The sequence below is a fragment of the Cyanistes caeruleus genome, chromosome 27 (assembly GCF_971803275.1).
Source record: "Cyanistes caeruleus chromosome 27, bCyaCae1.hap1.1, whole genome shotgun sequence".
NCBI classification, from domain to species: Eukaryota; Metazoa; Chordata; class Aves; order Passeriformes; family Paridae; genus Cyanistes; species Cyanistes caeruleus.
In genome coordinates this window covers 5573427-5594675 of record NC_141727.1, presented here as the reverse complement: position 1 = coordinate 5594675, position 21249 = coordinate 5573427, and the positions used below count along the sequence as shown (strand labels likewise).

Genomic DNA, 21249 nt, shown 5'->3' with positions numbered 1-21249 from the left:
CCGCCGCTCCAGCCAGCGCCGCAGTGTCGGTGGCACATGATGGCGGAGGAGAGCGGCGTTTGCAGCTTTGTGTTCAAGAAGCGGGTCCGAGCCGCGGGCAGCGGCCGGCGAAAACGGCCCGGCAGCGACCAGGAGCGGGGTGAGGGCTGGGGGAGCCGGGGCGGGGCGGTGGGGAGGCGAGGGAGGTCCTGGTGCCGCCTCCAGCGCTGCCCACGCCGGGGGCTTGGCTGCCCTCCCCAGGCGCTGTGCATGCGGCCGAGGGCGTGAAGGACCCTGCCGCTGTGACAGAGCGGATTTAGGGTGGATATTAGGAGACGGTTCTTCCCCTGGAGGGTGGTCGGACACTGAGCAGGCTTCTCCGGAACGGTCACGGCCCCAGGAGCTCCAGCAGCGCTTGGACAACGCTGCCAGGGTGGGATTGTTTGGTCTCCCGTGGGCGTCCCCAGCCCGCCGAGGGCAGGGGCTGCCTCAGGCCGGGCCCAGGCCCCTCACGCCAGGCTTTCCCCGCAGAGAGCAGTGGGGAGGAGGGCAGCAGTGTGGTGCGGAAGGAGCGACGGCGGGACACCCCCAACCCCATGATCCAGAAGGTAAAGGAGCTCCGAAGGAGCGCCTGCTCCATCCGGGGCTGCTTGTGATGCCTGCCAGGCTCAGCCAGGCAGGCTGGAGTGCTGGAGCCTTTCCTCCCCCATCCCTGCCGTCCCCACCAGACCAGGCGCTGCGCGAGGGAGAGGCCGGAGTACGCACTGAGCAGCAGTGAGGATGAGGATCCTTCCAAGGACATCGGTGTCACCTACAAATCCACCAGGTCGGCGGTAAGGACGGGCAGCAGGGGGCCTGGCACGTCAACTCAGGTGGGACTGGGGATCCTGCTCCTCACAGACAGAATTTGCCACTCTAAACATGGGATTGGACATTCTTTCTTATTAATGTCCCCTCTTAATAGCCAAGCACCTTGTGCTGGGTTCATTCTGATAGTACCTCCCTCCACGGGAGGCCCTTAAAGGTTGGTCTTTCCCTGTTAGAGGTGAGAGTTAAAACTCCAGGATGCCACTGGACTTGCCCAACACTGCACAGATTTTTCAGGAGAGGGAGCAGTTGGATCAGGTTTGCTCAACTGTTGGGTTTCTGTTTTCATTACTAGACCATCTTTGTCTGCTCCCAAGGGAGGCAGTGTTTGGTTTTCCCAACCTTCTGGAGAGAATGGGAAGGGAGGAGGTGAGAGCTTTGGGAGTCTGCAAGCTTTTGGCACCCAAGTTGGATTTGTCTTTAATTGAGGCTGCCTGTAATTATTCTCTGGTTTCTGTGCAGCTTGAAGAGGTGATAAAAAGCTAAGAATAGGTATCTGTTCAGTCCATTAAAGAGGAATCTAAACCAGATCACTGGGTTGAAACTGAATTTTGGCCACCCCCAGCTGGTTCAGAAGCTCAGTAACATCCTGTGTGTGGGCAGGAGGGCCCCATGATTGAAGTGTTGGACGTGGTGAACTGAGTGGGGCTTCCAGCTGAGCTGGGGCTGAGTGTGAGGGAGTAAAATAAGTGTTCCCTGACAGCAGGCTAAAATTTGGGAGCAATGGGGAATTAGCATTCTGGCCTCTGTACACACTAGGCTGGAGCCTGTGGTGAATTCTCCCTAGCAAATGCCAAAGGATAAAGCAGGTGCGTCCCGTCCTTATGTCTTGTCTGTGACAACCCTTCAGGCAGCCAAGCTCTGTCTTGTCCAAGTGTTCCCTTCACTCTTGCCACAAGTTTTCCTTGCTTTTCAGAAACCTGTTGGCCCAGAAGACATGGGAGCCACAGCAGTGTATGAACTGGACACGGAGAAGGAGAAGGATGCCCAGGCCATCTTTGAGCGCAGCCAGAAAATCCAGGAGGTGAGTCAGCCTTGCTCCTTAGGAGCTCATGCTGTGCAGTCCGAGAGCCTGTGCTTTACTCATCTCCTTCTGCACACCAAGAAGAGTTAGAGTCTTGTCCTCTCTAGAAGTTCAAGAAACCGGGAGCGTAACCCTTGCAAATAGGGAAGTTTTGTGGCTTTATTGGCATCTTGGTGTTAAAGCAGGGTGGGAAGGAAGACTGGTGTCAGAGTGGTGACAATTAATCCATGTCATGAAGCTCTCCTAATCCTTAATCATCTCTTCTTGCTTTCCTAGGAGCTGAGAGGAAAGGAAGATGATAAAATTTACCGTGGCATTAACAACTACCAGAAGTATGTGAAGCCCAAAGACACATCGATGGGAAATGCCTCTTCAGGAATGGTCAGGTTGGTTGGGATGAGCCCTGGGGGTCTGCGATCACAGAGGAGCTCAGGCACCATCCCAAGGTGGTGTTTGGGGCTGGAACTCTGCTCTCGCTGCCAGCTTTTGCCTGACCAGCATGGTGTCTGGTTCTGGCCAGGGCCCTGCTCCAGGGCCACTTTGCAGCCGGGCTGAGCCCTCTGACCCCCTTTCAGGAAAGGCCCCATCCGTGCTCCAGAGCACCTGCGGGCCACCGTGCGCTGGGACTACCAGCCCGACATCTGCAAGGACTACAAAGAGACCGGCTTCTGCGGCTTCGGGGGTGAGTGCCTTGTGTCTGCAGCTGAGCACCAGGCTTGCAAAGGGCTTGCTGAGGCTGAGTCATAGACCCTTCTGTGCAGAGCTGTTTATGTAAGGTTGTCATTCGTGCTGGCCCTTCTGAAAGCCCAAGGCCTCTCATTAGTAGTTACAGGAGTCCTGGGAGGGATCCCTGGGATGTTCCAGTAATCCACATTCTTACAGGTATGGTGTCTGCCGAGGCCATGAGGGATGGGTTTTCCTGTTCCTTATCCCACTTGCCATGTGCAAGTGCTAGAACTGTCCCTGTGGCACAGAGAGGATGATGCTCAGAGCCTGTCAGCACTGAGGGATCCTGTACCTGCTCCAGGAGCTTGGTGCTGCCCTGGAGAAGGAGCAATCATTTCTCCTGCTGGGCAAAGCTCAGGCTGCCCTGGAATGAGGTGTCCTGGAAATACTCTGCCCTTGCAGCCTGTCTCTTATTTCCTCTTTCTCTGTGCTGCTCAGACAGCTGCAAATTCCTGCACGACCGCTCGGACTACAAGCATGGCTGGCAGATCGAACGGGAGCTGGACGAAGGCCGCTACGGCGTCAATGGTATGGCCCCTCTGCCCTCACAGGTCTGCTCAAAGCTGTGCAGCTCCTGCTGCAGGATTAGCTGAGGGCCAGGAACCACTGACAGTGCTGAGCAGAGCTGCTGCTTACAGAAAACCTCTGGCTCTCTGTGAAGGAGAGCACTGCTGTGTGGGTCCCAGCAGTGAGCTGTGTGCAGCTGGGGAGACGGGACTATGTCCCCTGGATGCCCAGGAGGTGGGACATCACTTGTCACTTAGTGAACGTAGCTGTGGCCCAAGGCTCATGAGAGCTGCTGTGCAAATGGGGGCTGTTCTCTGCTCAGCTGGAGCCAGAGCTTGGAGGCAGCTGGTTTGGAGGAAAGTCTAAAAAACAGAAGGAGTTGGAGGATGTTTCTCTTTATAGCAGCGAGTGGGTGAAGTAGAAAAGAATTTTCTCCTGAGATGAGCAACAGACCTGCTGGTTCATTAGCCCTAATTATAGCACAGTCCCACACATGTTACTGAAACACCCAGATGCCAGAGCTCCATTGTTTCCAGCAGAGATTGAATCCCACCTGCTGCACTCTCCCCTTATTTCATGTCCCACATGTGGGCTGGCCTCTCTTCTCACTACACTCTGGTTCGCTTTCTCTTCTGCAGACGATGAAAACTACGAGGTGAGCAGTGATGAGGAGGACATGCCTTTCAAATGTTTCATCTGCAGAGGTTCCTTCAAGAACCCCGTGGTCACCAAGTAAGTGGTTGTTTGGCATGAGGAGCCACATGTGTGCTGTCAATCCAGCTCACGAGTCATTCTTTCACCATTGAGGAAAAGACAAACCCAGCCCACAGGCTGTGGGTGGAACCTGCTTGTTGTCTACTCTGGCTTTTTGGTGGGTGAGGGAATCCTGTGAGAGACAGTCTCATAGCTGCATCTGGAGCATCCCCTTGGAAGGGCTCTCAAACACTTTTTAGATTTCCACAAATGCTGCCTATTTACCTTATCTTTCCCTCTTAACTTTGAGATTTTGTTTTCATGCCATCATTCCTCCTGGACACTTAATGCCAGCTGCACTGCCTGAGTAGAGAAATGTGAGCATGGGGAAGCCAGGAGCTTGGCAGGGACGAGGAGGCTGAGGAGAGCACTTTCTCCCTCTGAACACTGTCCTGCTGGTACTTGGGTCTGGAAGAGCACGCTGGTGGCTCTGTGCTGTCACTGCACATCAGTGAAGCAATGCTGAAACACCTTCCATGGGGACAGCGATGCAGAGGAAGCTCTGTCTGCAGCTCACTTTTGCCTCCCTTGGGGACTATGGAGAGAGTTGTCACGCAGTGGAAGAGGCTTCCCAGGGAGCTGGTGGAGTCCCCATCCCTGGAGGTGTCCAAGGAACAACTGGACATGGCACTCAGTGCTCTGGGCTGGGTGACAAGGTGGGGCTCGGGCAGAGGTTGGACTCAATAGTGGAGGTAATTTCCAGCCTTGCTGTTCCTGTGACCAGCAGTCAGTAGTTTCTAACTCTAGGACACAGTCATTGTGTCTGGAGCCTTGCAGTGACCTCTGTGTCTCCATACAGGTGTCGGCACTACTTCTGTGAGGGCTGTGCCCTCCAGCACTATCGCAAATCCCAGCGCTGCTACGTCTGCGACAAGCAAACCAACGGGGTCTTCAACCCTGCAAAAGGTAACAGGCACCTGTGGGAGAGGGAGCACAGCTGCTCTGGGGGAGCAGCAAAGACATCAGCTCCTGCTGCATCTTCCTGCTGTTGGGCCTGGCCCTGAGCTAAAGTTCACAGTTCCTGGCTGCCAGCAGAGCTCAAGTGTCAGGAAATACTAAATCACAGATGCAACATGAGCATCTGTGCTTGCCCAGGTGGGGAACCTGGGGAACGACTGGAGAGGGGGTTGTGCCATGGGAGCAGAGGCAGCAGCTTGTGTGGTCGGTAATGCACTGAGGGAATGACTGTAACAGCCCCTGCCTGGCCTTGGCAAACAGGGGTGGCTCCAGGCTGAGCCTCTGTAGGCAAGGGATTTTTGGTAGCTGCCCTGGTCCTGGGTGTTCACAGGACCTGGGCCTCTGGCTCTGGGGTGGGGCAGCCACTGTACCTGGAGTCTCAGCATGCCTGTTCCTGTTTTTCAGAGCTCATGGCAAAACTGGAAAAACACAAAGGGGAGGAGGAAGAGGTGCAACAGTCAGACCATGAAGAGGATCCCCAGTAGCAGAACACATTTTGTACATAACTGAATAAAGCTTTTGTAGGAGAAAAAGAAAGCTCACAGCTGTAGCCAGGGGTTGTGTGTCCAACCAGCAGCTCCTGAACTGTGTGCACATGTGCTGGGCTCTGTCTTTGCTGCCCTGCAGGGGCACAAGGCAGGGCAGGTAAGACTCCAAGGGCTGAGAGAGCCATCTGCTACCCCCAGAGCCCCCGAGCTGGGGAAGCAGGGTGAATGTTCAGTTACTCCTAATTGCTGCTTCCGACCACAGTGCTGCTGTTTCACTCCTGACTCTGCATGAATCCTGCTGCAAGCATGGAACAAAGTTAATTTAAGGCCCTAAGCTTAGAGCATGGACCAAGATGCAGGCATGGGCAGGGAATAGAAATATGAGCTTGCATTAAGTTCATCCTTAACCCTAAAAATGCTAATTCATGGGAAAGCAGGCTGGAGCACTGCAGTTACTGTGCATTTATTCCCTCCTGTCTTGGTTCCTAGGAACCAACCTTCAAGATAGGGACAGAACTTCAGTTACACGCCTCTTGAATCAGCCCTGTTTGTAAGACTTTGTAACAAGCGAGGCAGTCAATCTTCTTACTAACAGAAAGATTAAATCAGGAGCCAAACCTGATCAAAGGGAGGAAGTAGAGCTTGTCCTGGCCTTAAACACCTCTGCAACTAAGAGAATTTGACTGAAACTTGCAGAAAAGAGCAAGTGCAGGTGTTTGCAGCTTGTTGCTTTAGTTGAAGTATGTTTCTGCAGCATGAAGACAGCTGCCATAAACTGGTGAGCTGTATGAAACTAAGGAGGTAAAAGCAAGCATACACAGCCAGCCTGTCACCCTCTGTGATTCACTCCATCATCCTGCACAAACAGCAGACTTAAAAAACAACTTCAGAAATTTTTTATTTGTTTTGGAAAAACCTAGAGTAACAAACTTTATCTGGGTTCAAGTATAGTTTATAAACACAAGAAGGACCTGTTGCCAGCACCACTACTCCCATCAATTGCACCTACACAAGGATACTCAGTGCTTCAGTAAAGAGCAGATGACCTCCAGCACCCATGGTCCTTGGAAAAAAAGTCAAACTAAACATCTTAAATACACCTCCAAAAAAACCAAACAGCATGGAATGGGGGAGAGCTGCCACAGCAGCAGGGCAGAGTCACACAGCCATGAACCACAGGGAGCCACGTGAGCAGCTTTTACCTGTCAGTGAAGGAAGGCAGAAAAGCAATGGTGATGGGAAAGGTTAAAGTTCAGTTCTATACAGGAGTTGTGAGCAAGAGGATCAGCATGAAAATCAATTTACTTTTCCTCTGTGTCAGGGTAAGTCACTGAGAACAGGCAGGTAAGAGTGTTTCATGCTGTGAAACCAGCCCAGCTAACATGAAATTCAGCTGGAAGGGGATAAAAAAGCTGGTACATTGTACAGGCATCCACACTGCTCTGATGACCCAGGAAGCTGGAAGGGGAGGCTGGAAGGCCCTTTCTGACCTGGAGTTCAGAGTGGTCAGCATCGAGTGAGAAGTCTTCAAAAACCCTCTCCACACTGGAAGAATCCAGTGTTGCAGAGGAATGCCCAGTGCAGCAGGAGTGCCTGGAATGGCGTCAGCTTATCTTTGATCTCCCATTTTTTCATCACAAAGAGGTAACTAAGAATATAATCCATTTTTCCCCCCATTAAAACTTTCCCTATGACAACACTGTTACAGGAACTTGACTAGTTCTAAGAGAATGCCCAAAACTAAAACCAGCCCACCTCCCCTCAACTCTAAGGCACCCTTAAAAGAGAAAGAACCAAAAAGGGCAGGGACATGCAGCCTCAACTGTGAGGAAGCCAGTGATTTTTAGAAACACATAAATAGAGACCATAACTACACAGACTCACTCAACCCCCTTAGGTGGTCTACCAGTGCTCAGCTGGAAGAATGGGGGCTCCAGGCACTGCACCTTCCAGAATACTCCACAGCTCCTTGGGTTGATCCTTTTCCAGCTTAGGTCTGTCCATTTGTATCCAGGCTACTTCTTAAGTAAACAGGCAGTTGAAGTTCCTTCCCAAGGACCTGTAAACTCTTCTGTGTGTAACATTCATCAGCTTTTATAAACAGGATCAATAAATTACAATGTCCAGAAAGCTCCTCCTCAGTGTAGTCCCTATTTTTCTAGAATTCCCAGTCATCCACATCCAGCTGCTCCAGATTTGATACCAACCCAAAAATGCCACTGGGGTCCTGGGGCAGTGTCCCTTCCAAATTGGTGATGGGGGTGACAGGGCGCAGAAGTTCAGGGAGTGCTTCAGAAGCACGGCGCTTGATCTGCACAGGAAGGACAAATTGAGCACACAGGGCTGCTCAGGTGCTGCTCCACACCCAGCACTGCAGGCAGAAACAGGCAGGAAACGCACAGGACACCCTCTGGTCTCCTTAAGGAGCAAGTTGGAACTGCCTCGCCCCAGAACTCAGCAGCCTGCAGGGGAAGAGCTGCTCTGGCTCCCAGGACAGGCAGATTTAAAACCTTAGATAAGAGATGCTTCAAGAACAGCCCAAGCACCTCCCCCAGAGGATGTGACGATCACCACTCTGCACTACAAACAGTCAAAAAACTGACTTAATCTTTCTGATCACAAAAAATTCAGCAATTCAACATCCCCACCCTCACAGCAAGACAAAGCAAAGCACTGTGCTTTACTTGTAGATCAATTAATTCCTTACCTGCTTAAAAAAGGGGTGACTTAGCAGAGTGCCTGCGCTTGGCCTGTGGGAGGTAAGAAAATGAGTCAGTGCTTGAGGTCAGGTAGTGGGATTAAGACAAGACATGGGTCCTTCCTGCCTGCCCTATTTCTCAGCTATTGGCTATCTCCCTTTTTTCAGCAGTAGCACTGCTTATTAAGCATTTACAATCATGTAATATTTTATGCAAGGTGTTCAACCTCCTTCTAACCTTTAAATTACATACACCCCCTACATCTGCCCAAGGACAGTGCCTGAGCAGTCAGTTTTTAGGGCACCTCTGAAAAGTCTGTCATGGCTACAGACTGCCCTCTCTAAAAGAAAAATGCAGCTTTGATCACTTCCCATCATTGCTCTCTGCTGGCTGAAGAGCAGCCACTTGCAGTGATGGGAACTGGGTAAACACGGTCTCACAGGGGCCAGAAACACAAGTTGTTTATTTTCTTGATGTGCAGCACCACTTATCCCCCAAGGAAGGCTGCCAAACAATTCCTCAGGTTTTCATACAGAAAGTGCTCCAAGTGTTAACACTGCTTGTTCTACACACCTGGACTGCTCTCCTCAACAGATGGAGCACATCCTCACTCCACTACGCTTTTGGAAAGAAAACTGTAAACAATGTCTACTAACTCCCATAGTTTAACCAGCCCTAGAACAGCCCTGGTGAGGAGAGCAGCTTTCACCTGGCTTTACCTGAAGTCAGGGTTCCTCTGGAGGCACTGCTCCACGAAGTTATGGAAGTATGTGGAGAAGGTGCGGAGGTAGGGGTGCAGGGCTGGCTCCCCGTTGGCCGCACGCACGTTGCTCATGGCCGTGCTCTCCCCCATCCCGTAGTTTGCGCTGGAGCGGGACGTCTTCATAGTCAGCTCGTCAGCAGGAATTGTGGTGGTGTCTAGCAGGCAGGGAACAGTTCCATTCAGCTTTTCTAAGAGCATCTGGAAGAGCAGGGGCACAAGCAACATCACACACAGTTCAGGTTTCCCACTCACGCAAGCAGGACACCTTTCTGTGCTCACAGCCCAGAGCAGGAAAGCAGTGCCAGGTGCCAGGATGAAGGACCAGTAAGGAGCTTGCAAATCTTACCTGAGTAGAAGGCATGTCTTTAAATGGGACATGTCCATTTGCCAGTTCACAGGCCGTTATCCCCACACTGTAAATGTCAGATTTTGCATCATAACCCTGCAGATTCTACATGAAAAGAAAAAGTAGCTTCAGGGACTTGGATGTGACTGAATGGGCAATACCCATGATTCAACTGCAAGCCAACAAACCCAGATGATTAGAACTGGACAGTACCAGCCACAGACAGACTACTTTATTGAGGTGAGGGTTTTTCAGTATGTTAAAACACACAGTAAAGGTCAACATTTACCTAACTCAAATCAGCCAGCCTGTAGGGACGGCATCTGCCCTGGGTAACTTGCATCTGATGTAACACTTTGTTAATGAGACAACCTTTAGAAGTGCCTACAATTTAACTTTTGAGTCAACTAGATCAAATTCTACCCACTTGCTCTGCATCCACATCAAATCTGTTTCCTTTAGCTTCTCCTCTTTCCTTGTATTCATGTACCCTTCCCCTTGCTAGGGGTGACTGGTTTTAAGATAAAAAGAAAGGACTAGAACTCATCACAAGAAAGCAACTCTGCAGGTTCTCTCATGTCTCCCACCCTACATGCCTTCAACTTGCCCCAAGAGCTCACAAAATTATACAGATACAACACATCACTAAACACAAGCAGATTCTTTTCAACACACCTGCTGCAAAACCTCAGGACTGAGCCAAGGCAGCACTTTGATGCTGTATTTGGGGAAGTCATGAACAACTTTGAGTCGCTGCCCATGGTTGATCATACTCAGGTTACTCCGCAGGCCAGAAAGGTACACCTTCCCATCTACAGAGATCAGGATATGGCTGGCTTTAACACTCCTGGGGATAAAAGCGAAAAACAGTCAGGTTCCCTGGCCCTTACTAAACAGCTCAATGCGTAGGACAATACTTGATCACCTTTATACCAGAAAGCTGAGACACCTAACAACCATCTTTGGATGCTGGGCAAAATCAATTAACAGGATTCTATTCATCACCTTTGCAAGTTCCCAAAGAATGTTTCTGTGGTGAGGAGAAATGCAGGACTAAATGTTATAGATTATGATTTTAGATACACAGTGGTCTTTGGGATAAGTTTGCTCCACTTCCATGCAGCTTACTAAGATCAGCGATGTCACTCCCCACGAGCATCAAACAGAGTTGCTCTAACAGCAGAGTAATACAAAACTTAATGTGTTCTGTGTCTCCTGATTCATCCTCTGCTCTACTCTGAGTTTTATTTCCAAGAACCTCCACCAGAAGGAAAATGACCAATGTATTTTTCCATACCTATGTACATAGCCCATATGGTGGATGTAGTCAAGTGCTTTCAAGACGCCTTGGAGAATGTAAGCAATGGCCAGTTCAGTCATCCCATCCGTAAAATGGGTACAGATTAAATCTTTTGCAGAACCTAGAAAGAAATGAAACAGCACCTGTCAGAACAAAAACACCAAGGACATGGCAGCTCTTCAATTTCCTTTCATAGAACATGAGGAACAGAAAAAGGTACCCCCCTCTCCACTCACCATAGGCCATGAAAGAAGTCACTACCCACAGCTCATTGTCAGCTATGAAAGTTGCTTTGTATGGCACGATGTTAGGGTGGTTGAAGAGCTTGGAAACATGGAGTTCCCCCTAAAACAGAAGATATTTTTATTTAATTTAGTAAGTGCAGAAACATGACTGCAGTATTGGTAGGCACTGCTCTTGCTGTCTGTCCTCTTCTAAGCTTACATGATGAGCGGTGTTACCTGCAAGAATGTGACCATTTCATTTGTGCAGGCCTCCAAGTTCACTCTTCTGACTGTGACATACTCTCCCGTGGGCTTATACCTGGCCAGGTTCACAACCATCAAGTCTTCAAAGCCCCTGCCTGAAAGAGAAAGCACTGAAGCTTCAGTAATGCTTTTAGAAGCACTGAGAGAAACTCCTCCTGACCCTGCAATAATCTTTACCTTCACTCACTGAAACTACTTTTCGCTTTGTAAAAAAGAGTAACTGTTCCATCAGATACCACCTTCCTTGGCATGTATCCCATGGAGAGGAATCCTCCTAGCCAGTAGAATTATCCTGTCCTTCAAATTCAGGACTGAGGCAGAAACGTGATTAGGAGCACCAAGGACAGGTTTCAGGCTGTTTCTGCTGACTGTACTGCACCCCCAGCATCACTGACCCATGACATGCCCCTCTCAGGTGAAAACCTTTAGGACTGGCTTCTCATTTTTTATTCATATTATTTTAAAAATCAAAGATGCAGACATACAATGTCAAAAAATAAGCAATCAATCAAGAAAAGGACAACAAATCTGCAGAAGTTATTTTCTTTACAAAGCAGACTCTGATCCCTCAGCCCTCCAGAATTACCTATGATAGTGAGCAACTCATAGCAGCTGCTGTCTGGCAGGAAGTTGCTCATGGTGTCCCTTTTAGGGGAAGAAGCTATCGACTCGGAGCTCGCCTCATTTGTCTGAGGGAAAAAGAATGAAGTCAGGTCAAAGGAAATAAAGATCACCTGCTGGAAAAATTATCTGCACCTCATATTATCATACACTTCAAAAACAGAGGAATACAGAAGAGGATTTAACTGCTGTCAAAATAATTTTAAATAGTCATTTATCAATTGAAACTCAGGAGATGCCTCATTTCAGAAGATCCAGACATCTGTGTTACAAAACACGTAACAAGTAGATTGTTAATCACTGTGAGAATTTATTCAGGAATATTTGGATAAAGCCAAATATTATTCCCCAGGACAGTGTAAACTCTGCTTTGCAGTAACTGCCTTTCTCTTATAATGACATATTTCTGTGCCACCATCCTGTTGCCTGAGCCAGAGGCAAAGGGAAGCTGTTCACAGCCCTTCTCTGCACTGTAGCATTTGGCTTTCCTGGTGGATGCTGCAGCTCCTGTGGCTCCTGGTTTTCAGCTGCTCACCTGGGATAAGCCCAGCACAGCTGAAGCTGCTTAGCTGAATGGTACAAGTGATGAAGAAAACCAGACACGCATGAAAAGAGAAGCTCCAAATGAAAGCAAAAACTGAAAAGCTTAAGTGCTTCTGGGAAAAAAAAAAAAAAAAAAGGGAAAAAAACACCCCCCCACCACACAGGGAAGCAGCATTCCCAAGCCTGTCAAGCTTTCCCTCACTCCATCTGACATAAAGCTTTCTGCCTTATTTACATACACTGAAATCTTCCCTGGTGGGATTTTGCAGATGATAAACTTCAATGTTCTTGCAAGTTCTTTTATACCTTCCAACTCCTTCAAACATCCAAAGTCACAAAAAGAGCAACCTAACACGGATTAGAATTTATGTGGTATCTAAAACCGTCTTTAGTTATCTCGAATTTCCAGCACATTAAGTCCTCCTGGCATTTGGAACACCAACTCAATTTCTCCACCTCATTCTTCATCAACTGCAAATGCCCTTTATCAGACCTTTCTCATGGTAGATGAAGCAGAAAAGGTTTGTGCCTTTTCCTACCATAACAGCAGACTGCGTTTTTCATTTCCATCACTGAAAGATGGAAACAGCACAGTGACAGCTGAAAAACAACGAACTTGCTGTTCTACCCTCAGCCCAGGGTAAATGTAGTGCAAAGAGCACAGACAGGAGCTTGCTGTAAATTACCTTGGGATGCTTAAGTGCACTTTGGGAATAAATTAGCACCATGCTTCCCAAGTTCCACCTTTTCAACTGGCTTTGAACAGCACATTGCCTATTTTTAATTTTTTTTTTAATATTTTTAAAAGTATTTTACATTAAGGGAAAAGGCAAAAATTAAGATTTGTGGTGCTTTGGTACAATTTCAGCTCAAACAACTCAGGCTATTTCAGTGTAGCTAAAGCCCCTGGTAGCAGCATTTCCAGATCCTTTCTTTTAGTGAACACTACAGTGCAGTATCTTGGCTCAGAACAGGCAGCAACTTTCCACTCAGGATTTCAAACTTCTGCTAAAGAGGCCTGTTCATTCTGATCTCAACTGTATCATTCATTACTTCTTTCAGCAATTTCACACAGTCCTGTCAACAGCAAGATGGCCAGGAGACACACACAGGCAGACAGAAACCTCTGAAGCAGAAAGGCACCACCAAGGAGATGGAAGCAGGAGGCTGGGGAGCAGTCATGGAGCGGTGACAGCTGGTGAGACACTGAGCAACATGTAAGTGGTTTGCTTTATTAAAGTCACTCCAGGTAGAGGACAAGCCAACAAAGCAGATGCAAAGAATTAAACAAATTTAATCTTATTAATGGTGTAGGCTGTGCAGTAATGGAAAAATACTGTGAATTCCCTATTGAAAAGTCTTCCAGTATGAGGTCTTCACTCACCTCTCCTCATGTCAGCAGTGACCAATAACAGAGTTAATGCAAAAGGAGCTCAACCAGAAATTTATCAACATCATACAACAGTTTAAAAAAATAAAGTTAAACTGAAATGTCATTTATGATATACTGCAAAAAAGCTCCTCAGTGGTTTCACACAGGACAATTTTTGGTGTATGGTCAAAAGCAGCTGCAAAATGAAGTCCCATATGACCAGCTTTATGGCATGACATTCATTTAGAGCTGGCTTTTGCCTTGGGAGTCCAGTTTAATTGGAGATGGATTTAAAGGAAATTAATCTTTGAAAGGCAACTACTGGTATAAATGCCATAACAAAATCAGTTGTGATGTTTGCAAGGATCTGCATTTGCCAAATGACGTTCATCTGAGTTAGGAAGAGACAACATCAGTTTTATTCTGCTGTCTTCCCCTCCACCTCCTCACTCCTTTCCCTCACTTCAGCATAAGCAACAAAAATTTTCCTCCCACCCCCCCCCCTCCAAATTATGAACCCTTTTCTACAGCCCTGGTGGAAAAAAACAGGCTTTTATCTAGACATAAAAAGATCAAAATGAGAATCAGCGTGTCTTTGCCCAAGAAAACCCTTGGATAAAAACAAAACAGATGCTAATCTCAATTTGCTTCCAGCCAAGCATGTCTAACACTCAGCAATTTAAAAAAAGGCGTGAATTGAGTCAATTTTATACAAAACATTCCATATACATCTCCTATTTTGAGCTTTGTTTGTGCCAGTAAATTACAGACACTGGCACAAAAATCAATTATAAGCAGCTTGAATTGACAGAGTTATGATCAAATCACACTTAATTCCTGTTTGTGATTAGCTCAAACTAGAGCAACACTTGCACACCTGCGGTGTGGGGACGTGGGGAATCGTTTAGATTAAGATACTCCATTGTAAATTGTGGTATTTTATGTGTTACGTGCTCATTATGAACGAGCCAGTGAGCAATCAGGGCCTAAAGGACAAGTGATTTTCAGAACTTCCATAAAACTAAACTCTTCTTTCCTTCTCTGAAGGATCAGAACTAAATCACCTCAAAAAGAGACCCTTGAGGGGCTGCAGGAGGAGAATGACAAATAGAAATCCATGAGATTAAGTTTAAAATTTTGAGTTGTCACATAGAGTTTGAAAACCACACACCAAAATCTCCACTCCAGGGTGAAACCTGTTTCCACACTTGTAGAGCTAAATATAGAGATGAGATATTTAACTAAGATAAAAAGAAAAATCAAACTTCCACAAGGAATAATCTCCATGCAATGAACCACAGCACCACAGCCTGCACAAATCACTTACTTTTCTCCGAGAGTCACCCGGAGTCTGCTCTGGAGTAAAGAAATTAATTGTTCACCATGTTGTGTTCAACAGATACCCGTTAAAATATAGTTGGAAAACTAAGTAAATAACCCTACATGACCCTCTTTGATTTCAAACATACATGATTTTTTTTTTATACAGAGACATTTAATTTGCACACAAACTGCAACACTAGTCATATCGCAGTACATGTACAGGATCGAAGAGATTCACATAGTGCTACTGCCTGTATATTTGACATAAATGGAAGGTGACAATTTTTTTTTCTATAACTCCAATTATTAACCTTCTGTCATGTCCCTGCTTATTGCAGGGGAGTTGGACTGGGTGATCTTTAAACCCTTCCAACTCAAACAATTCTATGATTATAAACACATTCAAAGATGACACTTAAAAACAGAAGAAACTATCTAATATTATTCAAAGTAATAAAAATTCCTTTACTCCACCTGGAAGCTCAAAATCTAGACACTATGCTATGCTCTGTTTGTTTCCTGTGTCATTGATCATGAATTCAGCATCCTAGTGGGCAACTTTGTAATGCAGAAGCAGAACACAAACCTGTCAGCTCCTGCTCCTAGCGAGCCATCAGCAGTTTCAAAATCCATTTTTACTCAGAAAACTATAATTAACTTTCCCAAACCCCAAATCCATCTTTTGCATATGAAAAAAAAAAAAAAAAAGTGGTTATGCTAAGCAACACAGAAGTAATTTAGTACTATTATCAGTATAAAAATTATTTCTAAATAACTTGCTAGATCTTACACACTTCTGTGTTAAACTTCTGGGCTTAGCCAGCTTGAATATTTGGATTTATAACAAAATTTAATCATATCTTTTAGTGATAAGATACATCTTTACTATCAAATTACCAAGCTCTACAGCTAAAATAAAACATTTCTAGCAATGTCATTTACCAAGAGAAAAACTTACCTCCAAACAGCTCGAACTCTCTTAACCCCTCAACAATAAACTTCTCAGACACCCACCGCTGAAAGAAATAAAAATTCTCCACATAATCAGTTATTCCACCTAGAGAAAAATTTATTTTCCCTACCTTACAATAAAAAAAAAAACAAACTTCAATAATTCTACTGTGGTCTGAAATTGATTTGTTGCATCACTAGTGACATCCTTACTTTGGACAAGGATATTCCCTTTTTCTGCCAATAACGTGCACCCAGCGACCACACAGGTGCTGCTGTTATTCCCAACCAACATGCACTTGCAATAAAGTTAATATAATTTTAAATCATTCAAACAAGTTTTTTATACATGCACATACAGCAAAAATAATCAGCATGCCATAACCCCGTCATACAGCCAAATAAAAGTTGGGGTTTTATGTGTAATAGGTTTTAAAAAACTTTCACTATTTACAAAGAGGGGGTATCTTTGAGAATTCAATTATTGTTGAATATTTGAATATTCATATTGACTGAATGCACAATTAGAACATAAATATCCTAAAGCTGTTGTTCTCCTCCAGAATTCATGCTTGAAATTCACAGCAAGCATTAGGTTGTGTAGAGAAGTGTTTCTACTACTATTGAATACTGCAGTTCAGATAATAATATACATATATATACACATAGGATACAATAGAACAGGAGATTTTAAGTTTGCAGAGTGCTGATCATGAAGTTAAATCATCAATCACAAACATCCCCATAGTAGAATTTGCTACTTAGCAAAATAATAAACAGCTGAGTTGTTCAGTGCACGGGAAGCCGGTCCTAGAAAGCACCAATGAGTCATTAGGTGATGATGACTCAAAACTTGTAAGGATAGCATTTGAAAGAATAAGAAGTGGTTCTGCTGCAGGAAACTTCCTCATTCAGAAAAGCAGAATCAAACAAAGCTGTTGTGTTTAGCTTTGCAGGCAAAGTGAAGGAAAAAAAAACCCTATAAATTGTGACTCAGGTGAGGAGACTACTTAAAGAACGACTGAAAATAACCAGCATTATGGCCCTTTTTCTTCATTACAAATCTCGTTACAGCCGCTCTGCACCTCACCCCAAGGAGATGCAGGGCCTGTGCGAGGCTTTAGTGCAGGGTTTTTAACCAGCGCTGGTTGCACATCTCCTGTCATCAACCCCATAAGCAGTTTTCCTGTGTCCTTATGGTGCTCTCCAGGCCCGGCCACTCTGCACAAGCGCAAGGCTCGTTCTACCGAGACACGAGGGAAGCTGGAAAGTCTTCAACACTCACCCTAATGCGCTCGGGTTTACTTACAAGGAAAGACATGGATCCGCCGCTGTGGGACACACGCAGCAGAAAGGGCGGGACACCTGCGGGCACAGGAGCACGTCACCCCCTCAGCGAGCACCGATCCGCCCTCAGCCCCGCGGCCCGGGAGGGGCCCAGGGGAGCGGTAACCCTGGTAAGCACCAGTCGGTACCCCCACAAAGCACCGACACCCCCGAACTCCCCCCGGGCCCGGCAGTCCCAGGACAGCCCCAGGGGAGCGATAACTCCGGCAAGAACTACCCGGAGCTCCCCCAAAGCAGCGACAACCCCGAACACCCTCAGGGCCCTCACCCGTGCGGGGCCATCCCGCGCTGCCCCCGCAGGACCCCGCTCCACCCCCCGGCCCCTTACGGACCCCTCAGGCTGCGGCCGCCGCTCACCGGCGGGAGACGCTGCGCGTGACGTCAGCGCGCTGACACGTGACGTGCGGGCGCGCTCGTATGACGTCACGGCCGGAGCTCCCGCGAGCGTTGGGGAAGGAGCGGGCGCCATGTTGGGTCCGTTAGAGGGGCGAGGGGTGGCAGCGCCCTGTGCTGCACTTGGGCCACATGCAGCCGCGCAGCACTGCAGGCCGGGGCAGGGGCTGGAAAGAGGCCCAGTGGAAAAGAGCTGGGGGTGCTGGTTGACAGGCAGCTGAACCTGAGCCCAGGTGGGCAACAAGGCAAATGGCACCTTGTTTGTCAAAACGTCTGGGAAGCAGAACCAGGGTCGGGATTGTCCCGCTGTGCCAGGCAGTGGTGAGGCCACACTTCAAGTGCTGTGTGCAGTTCTAGTCCCCTCACTTTAAAATTCTACTGAGGGGCTGGAGAACAGAACAGAGCTGGGATGGGGCTGGAGCCCCCGGAGGGGCTGAGGGAGCTGGGAAAGGGGCTCAGCCTGGAGCAGAGGAGGCTCAGGGGGAATTTCTGGCTCTGCACAAGTCCCTGGCAGGAGGGGACAGCCGGGGGGATTTGGGATCTGCTCCCAGGAACAGGGACAGGAGGAGAGGGAACGGCCTCAGGCTGGTCTAGGGGAAGCTCAGGTTGGACATTGGCAGGAATTTCTTCACATAAAGGGTTCTCAAACATTGGCAGGGGCTGCCCAGGGAGCTGGTGGAGACCCTGTCCCTGGAGCTGTCCAAGGAAAAACTGGACATGGCACTCAGTGCTCTGGGTTGGGGACAAGGTGGGGATCAGGCACAGGTTGGACCATCTGGGAGGTCTCCAAACCAATTGATTGTTTGATTCTGTGGGTCCCTCAGAGAGAGGCCAAAGCTGTGCTGACTTGCGATGCAAATCCTCCATCTCCCCCCACCCCTGGCTGCACAAGGGGGAGACGCCTTCCTGCAGCCCTGCCCAGCAGGAACCAGCTCCAGCACACCTCCAGCTGTCCAAAACCTACACCAGAACTCACTCAGGACAAAGCAGGCTTTGAGATTCTACTAAATGAAAGGAACACTGCGACAAGCCAAGTAAAGCAGGAGTGTTTCAATTATATTTTACTCTTCATTAGATTGTTCATTTGAATGTTTGTATTACAAAATTAGCTGCCATGGCCCACAACTGGATGGGACTTCAGGAAAGCTGTCCAGTTACTCAAAAGAGCACAAATTAGTATTTCCTTTCAAAGAACTCTGTGAAACAATAACATATTAGTCTTTAAAGCTAAATAGTGCTAAAATTTCACATAATCGACATTAATTTTGGTTTTAAATAATTTTACCAACCATTATAAAATTAATGTATTTGCATTTATCAGGTTACAGACATTTGCATTTCAATCAGGGTGAAGTATCCCATGCTGGAACAAGGAGTTTAAGCAATTGCTGTTTCAACAGCAGCTAATTCTTATTGCCTCAGAACCAAGTTTCCACAAAGTATTGAACAAGAAAATGCAGGACATTGTTTCCCCACAAAACTGTTAAAAGTCTGTTACAAGCAACAATAAAATGCCTTCTGGACAGGAAGCATTTATAAAATGCAGAGCTCTCCCAGCGAAGTGCTTGCACAGGGCATTCACTTCATTCTTCCCATTTAGATTCAAAACCCTGAAGGGATCACTGACCGGCTGAAGAGGACAAATATCCTCCGAAACATTTCCACTGGCTTGGGGAGATTGGGAACTGCAGGTACTCCACTAGATCTGGTTCCTGGCTGAACAGGGCAGCAGCTGCTGAGATCAGGAGAGAAGGGGTTGAGGCAAACTTTAACAGTTAAAAATATTGGAGGAAAGCTGGTTGAATTGCTAACTCACCATGCACTCACTCCTGAAGGAACACTGTGCTGACATCACAGATTCCAAATTGTTTTAAGTTAGCAGCACCCAAACACACAAGTAGGAGACTGTCCATGTATTCCATTCCCTTGGTTCTCACCATCTCTTTGTTTTACACATAAGCCAATCATGCCCACGGGTGACCTAATACTGCTTCAGGACCTTTGTAAAAAAATGAAGATAAAAAAATCTTCTACTTCTATTAGAACATCTATTCTACTGGGCTTAAATCCCTGAAGAATCCATACTGTGTATGGAAGGCTCTAAGTGTTGTGCCTTGATGCAAATAAATGCACAGTAAATGTTTATTGTGCAGTTTTCCTCCCCCTAAGTTTTTGCCCTTTCCCTCACTATAAACTAAAACCAAAGTTTAAAACCAAAGCATGAATATGTTACCAGCACACATGGACAGATTTACAATCTTCTGTTTTTAAGGAACAAATGACAAAAAGCATTCAAGAATATTGCAATTTTTTTTTTTTTAACAGACAAGTAGCAAAACTTTGTACCACCTGGAACAAAACTGCCGAGACAAAGCTCTCCACACATTTTGCTGTAATACTTAAATAAGTATTTAACACCAATGCAAGAACTTTTCTCTTAATGGTTACTAGTATTCAAGGAATCAGAGGATTATGGAGTTACATAGGTCTTTGTACCCTGTGAATTACAATTCCACAGGTGGCACCAAGACACTTCTCACAGCACAGTCACATGGCTTTCACTTTGATTTGCTTCATCTTCATCTGCTTCTTCTCAAGCTTCTTCTGCTCACGCCGCAGAGCAGCTTCCTGTAGGCAAGGACAGGGGTCTGAATAAACACAGGAGATGTCTTCAAGGCACAAGCAGATCATTTCAGAGACAAACAACAAAGCCACCCAGCACTGGATTCACATCTCACCAGGAGCCTTCATGTGTTTCAGAAAGGAGCAGCAAATACCCTGACAGTTGTCTGCCCTCCAGCAAATAGAAATCAATGTTGCCATTGCTACTATACCTACAGGCAGCCCTGGAGCTCTCCTGGGAGGGATCTGCCAGCAGCCTGTCCCAATGTGAACATCCCCCTCACCTCCAGCCGACGCTGTTTCTCAGGATCCTCTTCGTTCATGATTCGCTCCTTCTCCGCCCGTTTCTTCTCCTCCCGGCGGGACTGGGCAGCCTCCTGTCTCTGCACATGAGTCAGCTTCAGGAAGTTCTCTTCCACACGAGCCCTGTTCTTGTCAGCTTTTTGCTTACCCTTTGCACAGAGAAAAGCAAATGCAGTTTGTACTGATTTTCCCACAAGCAGGATGCAGGATCTCTACCAGTCATACAAGAAACATACGGATCCACTGGATCCATAAGGACCCAGTGGTAATGGTTCCAGTTTCATTCGATGTTCAGAAGACAGAAAACCACTTACTTCTCTGTTCAGCCGGAACTTCTTTGCTTTGTCAATGGAGTAGATAACCATGCTCATCAGAGGCAGCAAAGACTCCATGTCCTTTGGGGAAGTGTTGCCTGAACCAGGCACTGAAATAAAGAGTTCCTTGTTCATTCACATAGACTGGCAGTACTTGTCTGCTTGCTGTGATGCTCTTCCCATATGGCTCACACTGTTCATAGAATACTGATGCTCTAATCCTGCTCTTTAGGAAGCTCCTTTTGGAGCTATGGGCTTGAATTTTGAAGAGATTTGAAGATCTATTCTTTTCTAGAATTCTCCCAACAGGTCACTTTTATTTCAAACCTGGGTAAACCAAGTGAGCCTGTGCAAGTTCAAACTGCAAGGCTTGTGGTTTAAATACAAACCACCCCAAGAGAGAGGAGTGCGAGCTGAGTTCAATAACAGCACGACTGAGTGTCCTGTTATGACAGTGTGCTGCTCAGTCCCCAGTGTATTGCTGCTTTCTGTTTATCTGTCAGTGATCCTGCTACATGCACTCAAGTCACTCATCACACATTATCTTCCACAGGTGACATATT

The 21249-nt window shown here is 47.0% G+C and overlaps 3 protein-coding genes and 2 long non-coding RNA genes across 22 annotated transcripts in view; 2 read left to right on the top strand and 3 right to left on the bottom strand.

Annotated features, from left to right (window-relative positions):
* The first annotated feature begins 11 nt into the window (after positions 1-11).
* RNF113A (ring finger protein 113A) lies at positions 12-5350 on the top strand. The gene is made up of 10 exons (XM_086864188.1): positions 12-139; positions 511-587; positions 708-812; positions 1763-1870; positions 2147-2256; positions 2446-2552; positions 3035-3124; positions 3742-3835; positions 4656-4762; positions 5219-5350. The coding sequence occupies exons 1-10, from the start codon at positions 37-39 to the stop codon at positions 5296-5298; spliced, it is 981 nt and encodes a 326-aa protein (XP_086720314.1). The 5' UTR covers positions 12-36; the 3' UTR covers positions 5299-5350.
* Positions 2012-5233, bottom strand: LOC147649236 (uncharacterized). Its single transcript, XR_015279471.1, has 2 exons — positions 5185-5233; positions 2012-2149 (listed from the first exon to the last, which is right to left on the bottom strand). It is a non-coding gene; the product is annotated as an uncharacterized LOC147649236 (long non-coding RNA).
* An 824-nt stretch (positions 5351-6174) lies between the features above and the next one.
* On the bottom strand, positions 6175-17561 carry STRADA (STE20 related adaptor alpha). 10 transcript variants are annotated; one of them, XM_086864175.1, is made up of 13 exons: positions 17387-17463; positions 16993-17072; positions 15715-15772; positions 14761-14789; positions 11484-11586; positions 10871-10992; positions 10646-10754; positions 10407-10530; positions 9785-9956; positions 9110-9214; positions 8720-8961; positions 8009-8051; positions 6175-7612 (listed from the first exon to the last, which is right to left on the bottom strand). In XM_086864175.1, exons 2-13 carry the CDS (start codon positions 17026-17028, stop codon positions 7460-7462), a joined length of 1296 nt encoding a protein of 431 aa, XP_086720301.1. In that variant the 5' UTR covers positions 17029-17072; positions 17387-17463; the 3' UTR covers positions 6175-7459. The 10 variants fall into 10 exon arrangements, with proteins under 10 accessions (XP_086720301.1, XP_086720303.1, XP_086720304.1 ...); XM_086864177.1 differs by having other exon boundaries at positions 17017-17072; positions 17387-17456; XM_086864178.1 differs by having other exon boundaries at positions 17017-17072; positions 17323-17402.
* On the top strand, positions 17544-20830 carry LOC111940129 (uncharacterized). The gene is made up of 2 exons (XR_015279470.1): positions 17544-17680; positions 19773-20830. It is a non-coding gene; the product is annotated as an uncharacterized LOC111940129 (long non-coding RNA).
* CCDC47 (coiled-coil domain containing 47) overlaps positions 18483-21249 on the bottom strand; it is a 10707-nt gene continuing 7940 nt past the window's right edge. For all 9 annotated transcript variants that reach the window (XM_086864165.1, XM_086864167.1, XM_086864171.1 and 6 more), the window contains 3 exons: positions 20687-20796; positions 20354-20521; positions 18483-20075 (listed from right to left, as the gene is read on the bottom strand). In XM_086864165.1, the coding sequence (XP_086720291.1) occupies positions 19995-20075; positions 20354-20521; positions 20687-20796 (359 nt within the window). In that variant the 3' untranslated portion in view covers positions 18483-19994. The remainder of the gene's footprint in view (positions 20076-20353; positions 20522-20686; positions 20797-21249) is intronic.